Raw genomic sequence first — 16,919 nt, 5'->3', positions numbered from 1 at the left:
GTAGCAGATGAAGCTGGCAGCCTGCTGGCCATCTCCAGACCCACCACCACACACACCTTCAGGGTAAACACACACACACACACACACACACACACACACACATTCCAGATGTGTGAATTCCAGACAGTGTAGATCAGATTCCTAACCAGGTCAATAAAATACATGAACTGTGTGTGTGTGTGTGTGTGTGTGTGTGTGTGTGTGTGTGTGTGTGTGTGTGTGTGTGTGTTTCAGTCAGATACACCTCATCGCCGCTCTTTCACTGTTCTGGACAGCAGTGTGCCGGAAAGACCAGGCAGAGCCACAATGGGCACAGGTGCACACACACACACACACACACACACACACACACACACACACACACACACACACACACACACACACACAATGTGTTCAATCTATTTTAACATGATATTCTACTCTGTGTGTGTGTGTAAAGATTCTTTGGGTATTGGTGGTGTAACAGGGATTAGCCTGGGTATTAGCAGCTCTTCCTTGTTGGACCCATTTACCACTCATACACTTGACCACTCCCCCACTGAGGATGGGGAGGAGCCTGAAGTTAGAGCCCCACCCCCTGGTCAGTGACAATTATTTCATCACCTTAAGTTTCATCACCAATGTTCATGTCTTTAGTTATTAAATCAGGTTCGTGTCCTTGTCTCTGTCTCTCTCTCTACAGCTCTGTTTGTTCCTGTGTCTCTCCGTTCACACAGCAAAGGAAGCATGATGACTCGATGCAATAGACCAGGACCTTAGAACACACACACACACACACACACACACACACACACACACACACACACACACACACACACACACACAAACAGTTCTCAACAGATTTTTCTACAGTGTATATGTACTGTTATTATTATTATTCTGATGATTATTATTGTAGTTGTTTAATTTTTTAAAGTCCTATTTTTGTACAACTGCCAAAGACAATAATGCACACACACACACACACACAAACATACACACACACACACACACACACACACGGTGCCATGTTTTTTTTTCTGTATACCTTTTTGGTTTCTGTGTGTTATAACTGAAACTATAACAAACAATACGTTACGACATGTCTTATAAACGTACTGGGGGTTTTTATTATGCTTTTTTAATGATGGTTGTCAGGAAAACGACTTTGTGATTAAAAGCCTTAGTGCGATAAGCCATACTACACACTTTAATGTTTCATTTGGTTCATTAATATCGACACATTTTATTGATGAAATAAAGTTTTTTCAAAACTTGTAGAGTTGTCGTCTTTTTCCCTTGATCACTTTCTCTTGTCTACTTCCCCCTCATCCACTTCCCCCTCATCCACTTCCCCTATTTCTCTTCGCTTTGTCCACTTCTACATGCTGCATTCCCTCAACAGATTTTATTCTTCCATCCTCACTTATACATTAATCTTTATTATTAGACAGAGAACGTTTGTGTTTATCTCAGTATGTAGGAGTTCTATTGATATTCTCTTCAGGATTGCATCTGTGCACACTGTTGCAGACAGGGGGCAGCACTTACACATTCTCTCTCTCTCTCTCTCTCTCTCTCTCTCTCTCTCTCTATATATATATATATATATATATAATCCTCATACATACACACACTATATTGGCAAAAGTCAGCCTTTACATGCTTGTGAGCATTAAGAGTTCCTAAGGAGCCAAAAACAACCCCACACCAGTCAAGTGCCAGTGTGCTTTATACCTCGACATCCAACACTTTGCATAAGGCTTGGATGCAGCTGCTCATGGAAACCAATTTCATGAAGCTCTGTATGCATTGTTCTTGAGCTAATCTTTAAGGCCACACAAGGTTTGGAGGTCTGTCTCTATTGACCCTGCAGATGATAGTGATTACTGTGTTCCTCGCATGTGCTGACCAAGCTCTGTGATTTTACATGGCTGACCACTTTGTTTCTGAGTTGCTGTTGTTCTCAATTGTTTCCACTTTGTTATAATACCACTGACAGGAATGTGGGATATTTAGTAGTAAGAATATTTCACAAATGGGCCGACAAACATTTACAGTACTATGCTTGAATTCACCGAGCGTGACACATTCTGTCACAAATGTTTGTATATGCAGTCTGCATGCCTAGGTGCTTAAATTAATACACCTGTGGACAAAACTTTTGGTAATATAGAATCTGTGTGTGTGTGTGTGTGTGTGTGTGTGTTTATTGTTAAACAGGAAGCCCTGTAGGAAAATTGCAATAAAAATGAGATCAAGATTCATGAAGTTGACACTAAAGACTTCATCATATAAACCTCGTCACATGGACAATGAATCACTTTTGTTTGTTTTCTTTGATTTTAAGCAATTTCTAATTAGATTTGTGTCTGAAGCGTCTGTGAGCTGAATAAGTGCAGCGACTGGGAGTAAATTACAGCCAATGAATGGAGTGAAAGTGAATGGAAACTAAATACAAAAATAAATAGAATGAATTTAGATGATGTGGAGTGTTATGTAGAAGTTTCTGTGATTGAGCTGCTGCTATAGAAATGATAACTTATTAGAACGATCACACCTAATGACACCTAATAACACCTAATGACACCTAATGACACCTAATGACACCAAATGACACCTAATGACACCTAAGTGGATGTTATAATATAGGGGTGGAGTCTTGACTCATGAACTTCCTGTCTTTCTCACTGCACATTCAGAATCATTACTGAACATCTGGATTTTATTCATGCTAAATTTACCCTCAAACTCAAACTGTTTATTATGGGCTATGAAAAGCCTTCAGAGTGACGGAGAGTGAATAAAGGAGTGAACAGAAGTAAATTCTGGTTAGTTCTTTTACAGCTTTGTTTTTATTGGGTCATAAAACTGAAGCACGACAAACACAAACACAGTAAAAACAAATTATTCCATCATGCAGGACACATTAGTTTCACCCGTCTGTCAGATTGTTGGACATTTCTCTTAATATCTCTTTTTCTCCTGCCTGAAACTCAGACAGTTGTGATATTGCAGTGTGTTGGATATGTTTTGTGTCAATTCTAATAAACACACCATTATAATAGCAACAATGGCCATGTGATCTTCGCTCAGTAGTGTTTTTCAGGTGTTTATTCAGTCTGTGTGAGTGAAGTTCTCAGCAGTCTCTCCTGGTCCGCACTGTCTTGCTGTGGTATTTAACAGGAAGTGCCCATCGTCTCATGAGATATATATCAAAAGTGTACAGTGTTTCTGCCTCCAGTCCACTTACTGTTGCCGTAGTAACAGCACGGCGAGCATCAAGTTCCTGGAAGTATTTACAGAGCACACGCTGATCATTAGGGCGGGAATCTGGTGTTAAACAACGGTCTATGTCGCTCCTTTGTTTACGGGGTTTAACTTGGTTTCGACCTGTCTTACTCTTCTGTTCACTACACATCATTATGTCTTGACCTTTTCCACTTCTTGGTCCACTCCATAACCCTCTGTCTCCACCAGTCTCACTCCTCTGTCTACCCCGTTTCAGACTGTTTCCAACTGTCCCATTCTGCATGTCTTCCCTGCGTCTGTAGAGGCAGTAAAGTCCTCGTTCCTCGGTTCCCATCCATGCGAGTGTAACAGAGCTGCAGGTGCGCAGTGTGTTAAAGCTCTTGATGTGGAGTGTGTGTGGCAGTGCCGGCGCTTCCCTGCGGTGGAATGCAGATGATGCTTGCATTTTCAAACACAAAGTCTCACTCTCTGCTGTATGTGTGTGTGAAGCAGCGAGTCGGAGCTGAATCAGGTAGGAGGAGAATCCCTGCAGCCACATCTGGACGAGCTGATCTCCTACTTCCTGTGATGTCAGCTCATTTCCTTGGGCCGAGACTGAAACAGTGAGTGTGTGTGTGTGTGCGTTGTTGCAGCGCAGCAACGTGAGCAGGCCTTTCTTCTGCCCACCATGGGGCCGGAAACGGAAACTCCGCCTCTCACCTGCACCAGAACTCAGTGTGACCCACTGCACCTGCCCCTCTCTCAGTTGGGTCACACTATGTATGTGTGGTTCTTTGTGCGTTTGTGATTCTGTATGTGTGTGTGCCACAGTTCCTATGTATGCTGCACTGGTGCTGTTCATTCTGTTAATTACAAACACATCAAAGTAATAGAGTGTGTTTGGAAGAAGATCAGAGACGGTACACACACTTTCCATCTCTTCACATGCACACATGGCTCTGTTCTCTTGTGCGGCACACAGACTCCTGTAGTTGTGTTTGCGGTTCACAGTAACACAGTACTTATATGGATGTGTGTGTATGTGTGTGTGTAGTGTTTTGAGAACAGTTGGACTTGGGTTCCAGGTCAGTGTCACACTGCTCATCCCAACTCCGAGCAAGTGCACTCTGGAGTCAAAGGGTAACTCTGGAAACAACCCCCATGGTGCAGGTCCTTCATGGAGATAAACATGTGCATGTGTGTCATCCTGCGCTGATTTAATCTGCAGTGTGTAGATGGATATTGGGTGAAGTGCAGGACCCATGTAGGTGTCCACAGCACTGCCTGAATAGGAGTGAAGTGTCTTCTCATTCGTTGGTTTTCTCCACCACACTTCAGGCTCACTCTTCTTAAAGCTCCCTGAAAATCACACAATAAAGTAATCACACCTAATAAAAAGTGATAAAAGTGAATCTGTTCCACTTTTAACGCCTCTTCATTCTTAAAAAGAAAAACACAAAGGAGACGATGATGATTGTAGTTCCTCAGTAAACTTCTCTCCATATCTCCTTTTACACTTCTTACATGAACTTGGCTCAGTGGCCATCGTGCAGGATGAAACTAATCAGACCAAGCAAGATCATCACTTTTTTACTGACTGCTAGTTAATAATATTAAAATAATACTAAAGTAAACAGCTTTATTATGAAAATAATATTAGCACGATAATAGTAATAATGGGGGGTAGGATGGCTTGGTGGTTAGCGCATTTGCTTCACACCAACAGGGTTGATTCCCACCCTCGCTGTGTGTGTGTGTGTGTGTGTGTGTGTGTGTGTGAAGGCTCCTGGTGCCTCAGGGGTTTGTGCCCTGGGTCTCTTGGGGTGGGCTCCAGGTTCTCTGCACTCAGTAGGATAAGCAGTGCAGAGGATGGATGGATAATAATAATGAACACATTTGCACATTCCTCATTGCTAATGAACTAATTTGCTAATACAAAAGTTCCTTCTTTAAACTAAATAACCACAATCTGTTTTTTATCTTTACTTTTGCAAATGAACTCTGACAGCAAACATTTCAGAATCTAAGTGAATCATTTAAAGTAGCAGATGCAGATAAAGCAGATTAAATATTATTGCATCACTTCATATGTTTCTCAAGAAACTTTTCATGCCGCAGGATTTAAAGTGCTGAAGTACCAAGACGATAAAACAGCCACAGCAGACTTTAGAAAAAAAAACTTGCCAGTGAAGATTTTAGAACATGAGATCATTAATAAAAGACAACTGGTATTTGTTTATTGCTGTCAGGATCCAGCCTGGACTTTGGCAACGTGCTTTTGTTTATGTTCCGTGTCACGTGTCTGCCCCGCCCTCGTCTCTGTCTGCCCCGCCCTCGTCTCTGTCGCCCCGCCTCTGCACACATGTTCCTCATGTGTTAATTGTTATGTCTATTTAGCCGTGCAGTGTTGCCGATGGTGGTGCGGAATCTCTGTCGTCTGGTCATGTCATGTTTTGTCGGGTCCTTGTCCCTGTTTCATTGTTTTTAGTTAATAAATTCAGTTAATTTTTTCACGCTATCCTGCATTTGGGTCTGTTTTTATCCCCCCAATGCTGACAATTGCATCTTTTCTACTCAGGGATGTGGTTCCTTCCTACATTACTGAACATGACTTTACTGGAAGATTTACCACATTTGTGTGAGGAGCTGGGAGCTTTTACAGCATCTCTAACTGACCCCCCCCCCACACACACTCTCACACACACACACTTACAGTAATGATGCTTGGCTGGTTTGTTCTTCAGGGTGTGTGCAGTCAGATGCCACTCAACACTTCCTGAACAGGGTGAAACTGTGAGCATCAGAGCTGGCGTCTTCTTCCTCAATGTAAAATGGAACCTGAAATAAAAGTATGACTGTAGTATAATTCTATATGTAAATTGCTATTTTGTGTTCTTTGCAAATCAGCACTGTATGTTATAAAGTTACTGCGCAAACTGAATAAACAAACAAATAAATAAATAAAATATGTTTGTAAGAGCCTTAAGAAGATAGCACAGAGAAAACAACACCCTTTATTATAGACACTAAATTCTGGATTGTGATTGGTCAGATGAGGTTGGCTAATCTTCTATAACAGCCGTTCATACACACATACACACATACACACAACATATAACACACATTGCACAACATTCTCACTCCTGCTCTGTGACTGTTCCTTATATCCTGTTATGTTCCTTATATTACTGTTATGAAGCCAAGATACAGTGAACATGTGAAGTTGAAGGAGTTTAATGGTGGTGTGTGTGTGTGTGTGTGTGTGTGTGTGTGTGTGAATCATAAGACCTTCAGCTTATTTAAATAGAAAGAAAGATCACATCATCAGACTAAACTGAACTGAACTATCTACTATAAACTGAAATATCTAGCCACAGAATAGGACACTAGGACAGGGGACATTTGTGATTCAGCTCCTTGACGTCTGTCTTGTTTTAATGAACACACAGTTTACAGAACTATCTAAGGTTTTGTGCACACAAAAATATTTTTCTCATTCTGTGAAATAAGAGTGTTAATGAAAGTCAGAGCAAACAGCATGTGTTCAGAGATAAGGAGTGTTACTGATCAGATGCACTTCAGTGTGTTAATGAGGAAATGGTATTGTGTAAGACAAAAATATCATCTCTCTCCTGCAGTGAAGTTCCCTAATGCTCAGGATGTGACAAGTGGAATCAGTGGCAGTTTATTGAATTCTCTAAAATAAAGCTGCAGTGACGACTTAAAGAGAAGACTGGAATAAAAAGATTGTTGGACATCAGAAACTTCAGTCTTCAGCTGCTGCATGTCTTTAATGCTTTCAGATTTCAGACAGAAGTTGAGCGGAGGATCAGCTGACACTAAAATCTTGCCAGATCGATGTATGGATCAGGAATTCTACAGGAATTGACTTCCAGACCCCTCGGTGCAGAAGTGAAGGCATGAGCTGCTCATTGCACTTCAGTCTGAAGAGAAATCTGTTCACTTTGTTAATCTTTAAGTAACACAAGTGCATGAAAAGCCTTAAAAATGAGAACCCATGAAATTTCAGCCATGGGAAATGCTGTGAACTCACGTGCGAAATAAGGACTAACATGACAGACCGTGCTGGATTTTTATTCTAATATAAATAAAAAGTAGTCAAAATAAAAATAATCGCAATGCTGTTTAAAAAGTCAACTAACTGTGACTAACCCTAAAGTGACTAACCCTAAAGTGACTAACCCTAAAGTGACTAACCCTAAAGTGACTAACTGTTACTAACCCTAAAGTGACTAACCCTAAAGTGACTAACTGTTACTAACCCTAACGTGACTAACTGTTACTAACCCTAAAGTGACTAACCCTAAAGTGACTAACTGTTACTAACCCTAACGTGACTAACTGTTACTAACCCTAAAGTGACTAACCCTAAAGTGACTAACCCTAAAGTGACTAACCCTAAAGTGACTAACCCTAAAGTGACTAACTGTTACTAACCCTAACGTGACTAACTGTTACTAACCCTAAAGTGACTAACCGTTACTAACCCTAAAGTGACTAACCGTTACTAACCCTAAAGTGACTAACCCTAAAGTGACTAACCGTTACTAACCCTAAAGTGACTAACCATTACTAACCCTAAAGTGACTAACCGTTACTAACCCTAAAGTGACTAACTGTTACTAACCCTAAAGTGACTAACCGTTACTAACCCTAAAGTGACTAACCGTTACTAACCCTAAAGTGACTAACCCTAAAGTGACTAACCGTTACTAACCCTAAAGTGACTAACCATTACTAACCCTAAAGTGACTAACCGTTACTAACCCTAAAGTGACTAACCCTAAAGTGACTAACTGTTACTAACCCTAAAGTGACTAACCGTTACTAACCCTAAAGTGACTAACCGTTACTAACCCTAAAGTGACTAACCGTTACCAACCCTAAAGTGACTAACCCTAAAGTGACTAACCCTAAAGTGACTAACCGTTACTAACCCTAAAGTGACTAACCGTTACTAACCCTAAAGTGACTAACCCTAAAGTGACTAACCCTAAAGTGACTAACTGTTACTAACCCTAACTCAACACTTTTATATGAGTTTTGTTGTCATTACCCTTTATTTCAGGATGTCTCCTTTCAAATGAAATCATAACAATGCATCAATATCAAAGGGCCATGAAACTGTGGCTTCTAAAAAAAAGTGGTCTTTTGACTCAACTTGCCCCAGCTGAGTGAAGGGGTAAACAGAGCCATGTTGGGGTAAACTGGTTTAAACCGGAACATAGTTTTAAAATATCACACTTTTCTTAAATCTAACTTTAAATGTTTCTTAAAATAATTTAATCAACTTCATGTAAACAACTTCAAACCAAACAAAAGAAGAAGAATCTGTTTGGCATTTCAACCGTTATTCAACATTCCACCCATCGAAGGCTGCAGGGAAACGTGAAGTGGCTTCTCGCAGTCTTTAGAGGATGAGGAAGCATTTTCAGCACATCACTTTGTGGGGTTTCTCATTGTTACTGGTCCCCCAGATTTATCAATCACTTTGTGGCCCTCAACTTTTTAACCATACCAATGTAACGATAGCTAGTTTGTTTGGTTTTAAAGTTAACTATAACGACCAACAGATCTGTGATGTCTGGTTCCTTCTCTCATCCTCAGGAATGTCATCATGTGTGATGGGAACTTCACTCTCATCACTCTCTTCACTCTCATCACTCTCTTCACTCTCTTCACTCTCTTCACTCTCATCACTCTCTTCACTCTCTTCACTCTCATCACTCTCTTCACTCTCATCACTCTCATCACTCTCTTCACTCTCATCACTCTCATCACTCTCTTCACTCTCATCACTCTCTTCACTCTCTTCACTCTCATCACTCTCTTCACTCTCTTCACTCTCATCACTCTCTTCACTCTCTTCACTCTCATCACTCTCATCACTCTCTTCACTCTCATCACTCTCTTCACTCTCTTCACTCTCATCACTCTCTTCACTCTCATCACTCTCATCAGAGCTGCTGTACACGTGATTTGATCTTGGTTTGCTTTTTCTTAAGCTTTCCTTTTTCTTTGATATTATTTTGCCTTTTACCCTGCTGTTTATTTTTCCTCTCATCCTGAGTCCTTTCAATCGCCTGCTTTTCAGGTGCATCAGTTAGGATTCCTGTCTTCACACACATTCTCTTTGTTTGTACCCTGGGATGCAAACTTTTGGTAAGGGTAGAATTTATTCTGCGGACCCATATGCAGTGAGGCTGGGATGCAAATCTGTCACTTTGTAAAACACATCCATGTGTGGGGTGGATGATGAAGGCAGCTCAGCAGTGATGGAGGTTGAAACAACTTGTGAATCACCTGCAGAAACAGACTTAGGGTTTGGCCTGTCTGTTACCACGGATGGCTCAAACTCTTTAGCAGAGAAAAAAATCCTCTGTTGTCAGGGGAAATCCCTGTGGCCCTGAATCCAGAAGTCATATTCTGTGGCGTCATCGCTGACACGAAAGCCTCAATTGCACATCCAGGGATCTAGTAAATGGTGGCTGTTTTGCCTGGGTTAGATCTCATACAACCATCAAGAGCTTTGTTGTAATAGGTCTTAAATGGACCATAAATTCTCTTTTCCAGAGGCTGTAGGTGATGGGATGTGTGAGGTGGAATGGTGAGCAAAATAATACCTTTTCTCTTTGCTATATCCACTGCACTCCTTGTAAAGCTTCTTTCCAGTTGTTGGGGACAGCAATATTGTTTGCCTTCCAATTTAAATGCCAGTTCACAACAATTTTGGGGATCTGGCCATGGATGTGGTCAGAAGCTCCTTCTTTAGCTCCTCTGTGAAGACCCTCTTTGCCTTTGCTGTTCCACTGTAACCCATGGTTTACACTTCCTTTACCTCCTTCTTTCTTTCTACATCTGCATACTGTTGATGTGTCAACAACCTTTTCTTTTGCCACAGCTCTGATGGATTTTCCACCCTTTACATTGGTTGCTGCTCTCTCCATCTCCTCAAGGTGTGTTGAGACCCAGTTAGTCTTCCTCTTATAAATTATTGGCATATCTTTTCTACTATCTTTAAAATAGGAAAAACCAAATCGGGTTTGTTACACTAGACTGAAATGATGTTTTTGATTTAAGTACTTTAACTTTACTTCAGTGCCTTACGGTGGGGGAAGTTGAACCGCTTGGCTGAATTTACCCCACAGCATTTGGTTCACTTTGCCCCACAGCCACAACAGCCTGACTTGTTAATTCCATAAATCATCTTTTACTAACTCATTCACATGGATTTATACATTAGCAAATCGCCAATATGTATGGTATATATTTTTAGGCCTGAATAAATTTGCTTTGACAGAACAGTCATTACACCTGAAAATTTACTTTGATAGGATAAAATCTTTGGCACATGTTTCTCTTCACCAGAGCCAGGTAGAAATTATGGTTCCTTAATGGATTTATGGTCACATGACAAAAAATGTGTACAGTTGCCTAGATACAGGGGGTGGGTCAACTTACCCACTGGCTCATTTTGCCCCACTTTCCCCTGCTCTGTGTGTGTGAGTGTGTGTGTGTGTGTTATTATTGTTGTTTTACCTGTGTGTGTGTCCTTTACTCAGGTGAACAGGTGTGTTCTTGCCATCATTTATCCAGGTAGTTGTGCGCAGTGGTACTTCATTTTTAGGTGAGAGAGTGCAGTGTGTGTGTGAGATGAGCGTCACAGCCAGATACACACTCCACAACACACTCATTATTATTACACCAGCAAATCCCCTGAGGGTCAGGGAAGGGGGTGAAATTGGAGAAGAGAGAGAGCGCGAGAGAGAGAGAGAGAGAGAGAGAGAGAGTTGCATTATTAATCAGTTTTTAAATGCGTTTGGTTTTTGATTCAACGTGTTTTAAGTTCTAATTCTTTTGTTTGTAGTATAACATTTTGATATTTATATTTATTATTTGCCAGTAATATAAACAATAAATAAATAAACAATATAAAGTCAAATAAAACCAGGATAAAAATATATTTGTATTATTTTTTTGACTGTGGGTCTAAAATTTCTCCAAATATCTCTGCACAGGGAGCCATGATTTCTTCTAGCTGTCCCTCTCTATGGTGTGTGTGTGTGTGTGTGTGTGTGTGTGTGTGTGTGTGTGAGAGAGAGAGAGTCTGTACATTTAAGGGCCCCAACCCTAGATTTTTGTTATTATAAAATTTTATATGCACAATGAATATTTTAAATGTGTAACCAAAATATACACATTTTAAACTACAAATAAAATTTTTCCTTAAATCTGACAAACCAGCAGAATTTTATGAAATTACACGATTGGTTCAGCTTTTAGCCAATAATATGTGATTAAACAAACATGTTCATGAAATAACACACAGTATATTATCCAATCCTCTAAGACGTGTCTGCATTATTTTAAACAAACAACAAACATTTGGAACATCATTGAATATTTCAGGTTTCTTATAAACCTAAGATTCTCCCCACAGATACACCACTGAGTCAGAGAGAGAGACAGGGAGAGAGTGAGACAGGGAGAGAGAGACTGGGAGAGAGTGAGACAGGGAGAGAGAGAGACTGGGAGAGAGTGAGACAGGGAGAGAGAGAGACTGGGAGAGAGTGAGACAGGGAGAGAGAGAGACTGGGGGAGAGTGAGACAGGGAGAGAGAGAGACTGGGGGAGAGTGAGACAGGGAGAGAGAGAGACTGGGGGAGAGTGAGACAGGGAGAGAAAGAGACTGGGAGAGAGAGAGAGGGAGAGAGTGAGACAGGGAGAGAGAGAGACTGGGAGAGAGTGAGACAGGGAGAGAGAGAGACTGGGAGAGAGTGAGACAGGGAGAGAGAGAGACTGGGAGAGAGTGAGACTGGGAGAGAGAGAGACTGGGAGAGAGTGAGACTGGGAGAGAGAGAGACTGGGAGAGAGTGAGACAGGGAGAGAGAGAGACTGGGAGAGAGTGAGACTGGGAGAGAGTGAGACAGGGAGAGAGTGAGACAGGGAGAGAGAGAGACTGGGAGAGAGAGAGACTGGAGGTGAGACAATTCCCAGCTGATGAGTAAAGGAAGTGAAAAACATTAGCTTTAATTCAGAGAGAATTATTAATTTCAGAATAAAAATATTTCTGTTTTATCTTTCACCTCAGAGTGTTAAATCTGATGTGTCTCTAACACACACTGCATCAACTCTAAACCCTAGCTATAAACCCTAACCACTGAACCCTAGCTATAAACCCTAACCCCAGCTATAACCCCTAAACCCTAGCTATAAACCCTAACCACTGAACCCTAGCTATAAACCCTAACCCCAGCTATAACCCCTAAACCCTAGATATAAACCCTAACCCCTAAACCCTAGCTATAAACCCTAACCCCTGAACCCTAGATATAAACCCTAAACCCTAGCTATAAACCCTAACCCCTAAACCATAGCTATAACCCCTAAACCCTAGCTATAAACCCTAACCCCTAAACCATAGCTATAACCCCTAAACCCTAGCTCTAAACCCTAACCCCTAAACCCTAGCTCTAAACCCTTACCCCAGTTATAAACCCTAAGCCCTAATGTTCCTGTTTTATATACTAAATAGATCTCTGTGCAAAAGAGAAAGAAATGCACTTCACCTGTCTATCACGTGTCTTTTCTCCTCGTCTTATTTCACTCTGTTTTCTGTTTATTATAGATTCATTTTTACAACTGCAGCTCTCAGTGACTGGAATGCAAATCACAGTGAAATAAAAATAGAACTCCTAACGCGAGGAGGTTTGATTTTGATCCTACAGCCTCAGAGAACAGAAGGTTTGCTGTGAAGAGGAACTCTGAGACTTTATTCAGGTTTCGAGGATGAAACTTCAAAAAGTCCTTTAAAACATCACACTGAAACGCCAGGCATCAGATGACGGACACTGTGTGTTTGACTTACAGAGAACAGACTCTCTCTCTCTCTCACACACACACACACACACACACACACACACACACACACACAGACCTGCTCCAGTTACAATCACTGAGAGTGGCACATTTAATGGTGCAGGGGACAGAAGTGGCAAGAGAAAGACAGGAGAAATGATGGTGTGGAATAGCGTGAGAAAAAAGTAGGAAGAAAAACAGGAAATAGACACATGATATAAAGCCCACACCCTGTGTCTAATTCACAAATAAATAATTTTAACAAGTCACAAATGTGAAAGATTCAGGATTGATGTCTGCCACAGACTGAGACTGAGTGTTGTTCTGTCTGTGATTAGTGATCTGGATTATTATGATGTGATCTGTTACAGCTTTATTATGCCAAATACAAACAGTTATTTTGCTCATATAAAAGACGCAGACCTTAAAGTCTGTAAGTAAATCAGTGAACGTGTGCTTTTACTCACACACACCTTTTATACAGCAATTTATAATGAAGCTATAATTAATCCCACATAAAGAAACATGAAAGAGAGAGAGAGAGAGAGAGAGAGAGAGAGAGAGAGAGAGAGAGAGAGAGAGAGAGACAGGTGTTAATGGGGGGGGTGGGGTGTGAATCATGCATTTTCTCTGCTCAGTGTTTTCACGCCATAATTTCTGCCTCTTGTGTAATCTGCAATTTGGATCGACTTTTCTTTTTTCTCTGCATCTGTTTTAATCTCTCGCTTGTTCCTCCCTCTGACTCTCCATCATCTTGTTTATGCTGTTCGCAATTCTTCTCCTTGACTTTCTCTCTCTTTCTCTCTCTCCCTGTGTGTTGGGTAACAGAAGGGTCTCACTGATGCCATGAGAACAACTGAGCTGGAGGTAAAGAAAAAGAAAACATTTTTAAAAATCTGGAAAGAAAGAGGGATGATGAATGCCGGATGGAAACTGTATCTCTGTCTTTCTTTTCTGTTCTCTATTTCTGTCTGCCTCTCAGAATCAAACACAGTTCTGATTTATAATTGTGCAGTCACAGCACACACACACACACACACACACACACTTACCTGAAACAGTACTTTAAGTTGTTTAAAAATGATCACAAGAAAAGTGAATAAATGTGTTCACTGCATCTCTTCGTCACCGTCATGTGTGAACTGTCTCACCCTCACTGATACAGAGACACATCTGACTTGCTCTTTTCCTGTCTGTGATCCTGTATTTTTCGGGCTTCTTCTGTCTCGTCTCCAAGTCCAGATGAGAGCTTGACATGAATACACGTGTGTGTCTGCGATCAGATCAGTGTGCAGTGTGTGTGTGTGTGTGTGTGTGTGTGTGTGTGTGTGTGTATGTGAGAGAGTGAGAGCGAGAGAGGATGTGTCAGGAGCAGGGGGAGTAACTGCGAGAGTATTTTTTTGTGTGTGCGCGTGTGTGTGTGTGTGTGTGTACATAAGGAGACAGGAGGTCTCTGAGTGGGGGGAGTTGTGGCAGATTGTGTGAGAGAAAAGAAAGGGGGTGGGTTTGTAAATGTGTGTGTGTGTGTGTGTGTGTGTGTGTGTGTGTGTGTGTGTGTGTGTGTGTGTGTTGATTAAATAGATGTATTTACAATCCCTTCTGAGACTTTATTCTTTAAAGCTAATTCATAGATAAATACAGATCACAGTGTTAATTCTTCTCTTAGTAAGAAAATATTAAGCAGAATAAATTTTTGATAAAACACATTAACAGTTACTTCATTATTGAATAATGATTTAAAGGAATGATTAAAGTAAAAGTGTATTAAACACGAATAACTCCACAAGACTCTAATTATCATGGAGATGGAAAACATTCTCATGTGATAGCTAACTGGCTAAAAAAAATTTGCTTGCTAAAGTCATTAGAGATATCAGGGAATATGAAGGTGTTCAAATATTCATCACTAGTGAAGAATTTGTAATGAGGGTAAAGATGTAAAGATGTTTATTTTATTTCATCACAGTACAATGTGTGGAGTTCACAGATATCATCACAGACATCACAGATACACAGTCCATCGTCACCAAGTTGATCCTGTCAGATTTTTGCTACCTCTGATGTTTTCACATCCCTGAATAAAACCCTCTAAATGATCATTTGAAAATGAGAATATTTATGTACACAAACGATTAAAGCAACACCTTTTTACACAAAATGCCTAATGCACAAAAATGGACAAGTGGCATCAGTAAAAAGTCATCTTTATAACAAGGCTTTGTCTTTTTGTTTATACCAATAATGTACATGGTTACCTTCACAGCTTTCATCTCACACTCCACTTGTGTGTGTGTGTGTGTGTGTGTGTGTGTGTTCTATAGGTCAAGTAGTTTTCTCTGTAATGTTGAATGTGTGTGAATCAGACTCTCCATCTCTCCTCACACCCTCTCCATCCTGCTGTTCAGAGAAAGGCCATCTGCACTGTGTGTGTGTGTGTGTGTGTGTGTGTGTGTGTGTGTGTGTGTGTGTGTGTGTTAAACTCAACTCTATCAGCTGCTCTTTATCACTTCAGCACAGCACACTCAGATTGTAAACAGGGCACAGATTATATATATATTACTGTAATGTTTTTATGTTAATAATGTAATATTGTCCATAGAGTATAAACATTTAATAATAATTTAATTTAATTTAATAATGAAAATTCATAAGTGCTATAAAGAACAAATCCATCATCCAAACATTACAGTCTGAAGAACTGTTAATGCTGATGTGACTTTTCAGAAACTCTGGACACGTTAGTATCACACTGAGGGAATAAATGAGACATGAGGGAGGTCTAGCACTGGGAAATTTAACTGGTAAGAATTAAATGTATGTATGTGAATATGACTGGGAAATGTGTGTAATGTGTGTATATACATGTCAGTAAATATGCTTTTATATATATATATGTATATTTTTCATAACCTTATTGGTTTAACCCTCCTCCAAATCGTTCTCTCTCTCTCACACAATTATTTCTTTTCATCTTGCAGGGTTTGTTGTATGATTTTAATTATTTATTTGTTATGAGGAAAGAAGGAGAATGCATGATGACAGAATGAGAGCAGGATGTTGATGCCATGTTAGCTTTTAATATGTACCCTTAAATGATCTGTGTGTGTACAGTGTGTTTTTGTGTGGACAGTGTGTTTGTGTGTGTACTATGTGTGTGTATACTGTGTGAATACTGTGTGTATCTGTGCCTATGTGTGTATTGCTACTTTAAGCAGCATTTTTAGGAGATGTAGTGTGCAGTTGGACAGTGTGTGCCTCTCTCTTCTCCTCTGCTTTATTTAAGGTTATTGCTATCTCCTTGCCTCTCATGCCTCCTTCGTGTTGTGACTAATGTGGTTATTGTGTTTGATGAATGATGCATTTATTCTGCATTTCAATTTAACACATGCAGGAACTGAAAGGTCACTAAAGGGTTTAAAACATCCGACAGTAAAGAGATAGGGACTGGAGAGAATGAATGCAGACTGAGCTGAGAGAAATAATAACATTGGAGAAAAAAGAAAGTAAGAAATAGATAAAAAGAAAGGATATAAAATTAAAGAGAACGAAGGATGATAAATAAAAAATAGAGAAAAGAGAATGAGCATTTAAATCATAGTGTCATTTGTATTAAACAGGAATATTCATGATGATTACAGTAGAATAAATGAATTTGACAGAAATAATAAAATCATCTCCATTGGTTCTGCATGTATGTGTGTTTGTGACCAGATACTATCCAATACTATTGTACTGATGCTATCTTAACCAAAATCCTGTGTACCAGTTTATCAGACTGTTTTTTCACCCTGTGTTTTTGCCTGCCCCGTCTTCGTTGCATGCCTGTGTACT

The 16,919-nt window shown here is 40.3% G+C and overlaps 2 protein-coding genes across 6 annotated transcripts in view; one reads left to right on the top strand and one right to left on the bottom strand.

The window, feature by feature from the left end:
* Positions 1-1,257, top strand: part of fam149b1 (family with sequence similarity 149 member B1) — a 13,222-nt gene extending 11,965 nt beyond the window's left edge. For all 4 annotated transcript variants that reach the window (XM_047821834.1, XM_047821833.1, XM_047821832.1 and 1 more), the window contains 4 exons: positions 1-63; positions 235-316; positions 440-580; positions 683-1,257. The exon at positions 1-63 is cut by the window's left edge and continues 36 nt beyond it. In XM_047821834.1, coding sequence (XP_047677790.1) covers positions 1-63; positions 235-316; positions 440-580; positions 683-759 — 363 coding nt within the window. In that variant the 3' untranslated portion in view covers positions 760-1,257. The remainder of the gene's footprint in view (positions 64-234; positions 317-439; positions 581-682) is intronic.
* A 1,556-nt stretch (positions 1,258-2,813) lies between these two features.
* On the bottom strand, positions 2,814-14,483 carry ndnfl (neuron-derived neurotrophic factor, like). Of its 2 annotated transcripts, XM_047821090.1 has the most exons (5): positions 14,141-14,483; positions 12,800-13,949; positions 10,771-10,947; positions 5,924-6,048; positions 2,814-4,569 (listed from the first exon to the last, which is right to left on the bottom strand). In XM_047821090.1, the coding sequence occupies exons 3-5, from the start codon at positions 10,923-10,925 to the stop codon at positions 3,119-3,121; spliced, it is 1,731 nt and encodes a 576-aa protein (XP_047677046.1). In that variant the 5' UTR covers positions 10,926-10,947; positions 12,800-13,949; positions 14,141-14,483; the 3' UTR covers positions 2,814-3,118. The 2 variants fall into 2 exon arrangements, with proteins under 2 accessions (XP_047677046.1, XP_027030388.2); XM_027174587.2 differs by lacking the exon at positions 12,800-13,949 and having other exon boundaries at positions 14,141-14,482.
* Positions 14,484-16,919: the final 2,436 nt, after the last annotated feature.

The sequence above is a fragment of the Tachysurus fulvidraco genome, chromosome 12 (genome assembly GCF_022655615.1).
Source record: "Tachysurus fulvidraco isolate hzauxx_2018 chromosome 12, HZAU_PFXX_2.0, whole genome shotgun sequence".
Classification (NCBI taxonomy): Eukaryota; Metazoa; Chordata; class Actinopteri; order Siluriformes; family Bagridae; genus Tachysurus; species Tachysurus fulvidraco.
This window is presented reverse-complemented; position numbering and strand designations above follow the sequence as displayed.